A 3,989-nucleotide genomic window follows, 5' to 3' on the forward strand; every position below is an offset into this window, starting at 1 on the left:
GGAAAGAGGATTCATCAACAGTAACACTGAGAAAGTTGTCAGCTAGATGAAGAAAAAATTAGCCCATGTCACAGAAACCCAAGGATGGGAGGGTCTTGTGGAGAAGTAGGTGGCATATGGTGTCAAAGGTAACAGAGTTATCAAAGAAGAATGAGTCCAGAGAAATGACCCTACAAGAAATAGACACTTAATGTGAAAGTTGACAAGACAAATTAGGTACTTGGCAGTACACCTAAAGCAACTCCTTCAGCTATTATGGCCACCTACATTGGCAGAGTAATTAGAAGATCTTCCAGATACAGTGATTAATGGCATGATGGGAGCAGACAGATCTATGCCTATTTATAATGAGGCTGTCATCATAGTGTCTAGGCATTGCAGCAACGAGTAAAAGTGGCAGTTGTTGTGCAGTAGTGGAAGATTCTCTACTGCACTGGTTAGCTGGGTCCTCTGTAAATATGCAATCTATGTGCATATACATATATAATCTTGGGTAAAAGGAAACTTGCCAGCTTTGACAAAACTGGAGAAGACCTTCTAGAGATGATCCATGTATCATACTTGAAAGTAACAGGAGATTAATTCATCCTAATCTTTACAGATAATATTTTGAAAATAAAGTCATAATATCCTTCACAGAACTTTATGGGTGCAATGGGGGTTGGGGGGAGGGAACTGCTTACAAAATAAAACCTTGACTAGCCTGCTCACTATAGAGTCTGTGCACAGCTTAACTAGGAATGTTGGGAAATCATGCTTAAGGCTTAGAAATAATGAGCTCCTAATGTGTTTTTCTAATCAAAGTATCAGCATGAAATTCACTGTATTTAGAGAATGTCCTATTATCAAGGCAGCAGTGTATCAAAAGTTCACCATGGATATTATTTTTCTGTCTCATCTTTTTATTTGACTTGCCTTCCCCCTTACTTTTAATAGTTTTAAGTCAACAGCACTAGAAACAAGAACAGCAGTGCTTATCACATTTGTTCCAGCTTCACTGGACCAACAGCCATCCCTGTCAGTCTCAGTTATCTTTCCATGCAACACTGTTTTGAGTAGAGGTATAATACACAAAAAATTTTCCCCCCAAGATTTAGGTACCTCATAAATCAAACAGACAAGTCACATGACGATGTTTTTTTCCCCCTACTTTGTCTGTTGGATGCAGACAGACATGTACTGAGGGTTCCTCAATGGCTTATTTCCTAACAATAGCACAGCATTGTTTAATTCACATACTATATCAGACTCCTTCTGGACTATACCTAGGCAATATTCTTCTGTAAAAAAAATAAAAAAGGCATATGTTTCCAGCATTGCTTCTACATATTCATAGCTGCTGTGGACTTAGTGGTAATTTAAATGATTACATTTTTGTCCTGTCTTTTGCCTTACAGTAGTAACAGTATTTATTGTTGATACATTGATTTTCTGTTACATTTTGTTAAAACATTTTGCATATGTATAATTAGAGATGCACAATTATATTTTTTAGGAATATAGAAGAGAGAAGCAGATTAATTTTGTTTTATCTCTCCAGTTAAAGCAATCAAAGGAATCCAGGTTGTCTTCACTAAATTTTTGCCTGTTTTTGATTATCCAAGTTATGTGTGCAGTCAATTTTCATGCAATCTACATATTTTATTCAAGAAATCACTCAGCAGCTAGCCAGACAAATTATTGCCTGATTACTTTTGTTAGTCCTCTCTCTTATAAGGCCTTACATTACATACAACTGTGAAGGAGGTAAGTCAAACAACATATTGGTAAAGTTAGCTTTGGTTCAAGAAGAATGTTTCACAAAATAAAAATCAAAGGTTAAATATGATCTTAAAAGCAAATTATACATGCTATATAATGCAGTCATGGCTATGCATTAGTGTAATGCATTAGTATGCAGTAATTGGCGTGTATATCATAGAGAAGAAGAGAATGTTTGTTTTAAAACCCACCAAATTAATGAGCCACACATGTGGATTAGAGATTTTAACTGTTAAATAAAAGGAAGAGCATAGCATATCTTTCTAGATTCATAAGGAACTCCTTGCAAGATATTTTCTACATCCTTGGCCTTTCTATTTTTTTTAATTGAACCTTTTTAAAAAAAATGAAAATCTATATTGGGTACCATCTGGCCACCCTTTAGCAAGCTCTCTAGAATACTTCCAATGTAGCTACTATGGTATTGTTTTATAGAGTTCCCCAAGTCTTAACTATCTTTTCTGTAATATAGTGAATGTGTAGGGTGACTTCAATAGACAGCTGTAAGTCAGATGCCTGTTTACTTATAAAATAAAAGGGAATGGACCTAGGAATGGGATCCCCCAAAATTGCATTGGAAAGAGAACTGCTAAAGATAGCCACAAGGACATCCTGAGATATTAAGTGCTTCCTTCCACGTGGGCTTCACAGCAGTGAAACATCACTAGGATTTAGATACCTAAGCCACCTTTCCTTTCCTTTTCTCACAAAGTACAGTAAAGAGGAGGAACAGGTGTTACTACTAGTGGTTAGAACCCCCCACTAGAAGATCTGGATTCACTGGAATCAGGAATTCACTGAGGCCTAATCCAGTAATCATGTTCTGGATGCTTTTTCCCTTCAGGTCAGACTCCTTCAGTGTGAGTGAATCCAGTAGGATTTAGGCATCAGCTAGGTTCCTAGGTTCTGGGCCAAGTCAAGACTTAGGTGATAATGGGCATGCCCAGCAGCAAACATTTAGCCTAGATAACTTTTTTGGGAAGAACCTAGGGGCATTTATACATGTGCCCTGAGAACAAGGGGGGGGGGGGGGGGGGGAGTGCTTTATTTAGAGTGGCTCCAAGATCCGCTCTAATTAAAGTGCCCAGGGGTCTTGTGTCTCAAATGTCCCAGCACTTAAAAATGGTGTTGTGGGCACTTTATTAAAGTATGTTGAACAAGCTTTAGTTAAAGTGCCCCATCACCATTTTTAAGCACAGTGACACTGATACACAAGGCGCTGAGGCTGCTGGAGTGTGGTAATTATCACACTCAGGCAGACTCAATTAATCTAGTTTGTTCTGATGTGCTGTAATTACAGTGCATCGGAGCAGCCTAGCTGTTTGTGTATAGGTATCCTAGGTGCCTAAAGTGGTATTTATGGATCTCTAGCCCATAGTGTCTGTGAAAGTGTTGAGACTGAGAGCAATATTTAAGACCAAACTTTGAAAAGTTATGCATTGTCATACTTAGTTCTACTAATTTGCCTTAATTTTTACCTAACTGACCAGATAAATTGGAAAAAGTAGCTCTCTGAACAAAGACCATATCTTACTGTGTGTTTTCAGAATGTAAATATCTGTATTATTTTTCCCATAGTAGAACTTTCAAAGCTGTCAAAAGGTGCAACATAAAAACTCTCTAAAACTGCAACAGAAAATTGTTAACCAAAATAGTACCTATGTGACATTTGAAACAATATATTGTATTTTAATTCCAGTTATTTCTCCTGACAATGTCTATCTTAAAGAATATTTTGTGTGGTCCCTTCTTGACAACTTTGAATGGACTTGTGAATTCAGTACTTGATTTGGACTCCTACATGTTGATTTTGAAAGTTCTGCTCTGCCTCATGTTCCACAGCGCCAAAGTCATTGCTAACAACAGACTAACAAAAACAGCTGACCAAACAGTAGGTGACTCATCAGTACACACAACTACTTTCTTCTTAAGAAACCATATGCACTAAATCTAAATAATTTTTTTTAGATAACACTGCCTAATCCATGTGATTTTATATAATAATTATAAGATATTAATACTTATGCGTCTGTGAGTACCTTGTATTGTGGGAAGAGAGGAAGTAAAATAGCCTACAAGTTATTTGAGATGGACTTTAATTTCTCAACTGCATGTTAAAGGGCCACTGTCAGCCTGAAATCCAGTCAATCTTAAACATGAGTTTGAGAAGTAGTTCCAACTGCCTCTGAATTTTCCTGCCAGTTTCTGTGATTTTACAGCCACAGACA

General features: G+C 37.2%; 1 protein-coding gene across 1 annotated transcript in view; it reads left to right on the forward strand.

Annotated features, from left to right (window-relative positions):
- LOC102373068 (cytosolic beta-glucosidase) overlaps positions 1–3,621 on the forward strand; it is a 56,401-nt gene extending 52,780 nt beyond the window's left edge. The window contains 1 exon segment of the mRNA XM_006024821.1: positions 3,461–3,621. Within this exon segment, the coding sequence (XP_006024883.1) occupies positions 3,461–3,621 (161 nt within the window).
- The last annotated feature ends 368 nt before the right edge of the window (positions 3,622–3,989 follow it).

Source organism: Alligator sinensis, unplaced genomic scaffold, assembly GCF_000455745.1.
Source record: "Alligator sinensis unplaced genomic scaffold, ASM45574v1 scaffold745_1, whole genome shotgun sequence".
Taxonomy (NCBI): Eukaryota; Metazoa; Chordata; order Crocodylia; family Alligatoridae; genus Alligator; species Alligator sinensis.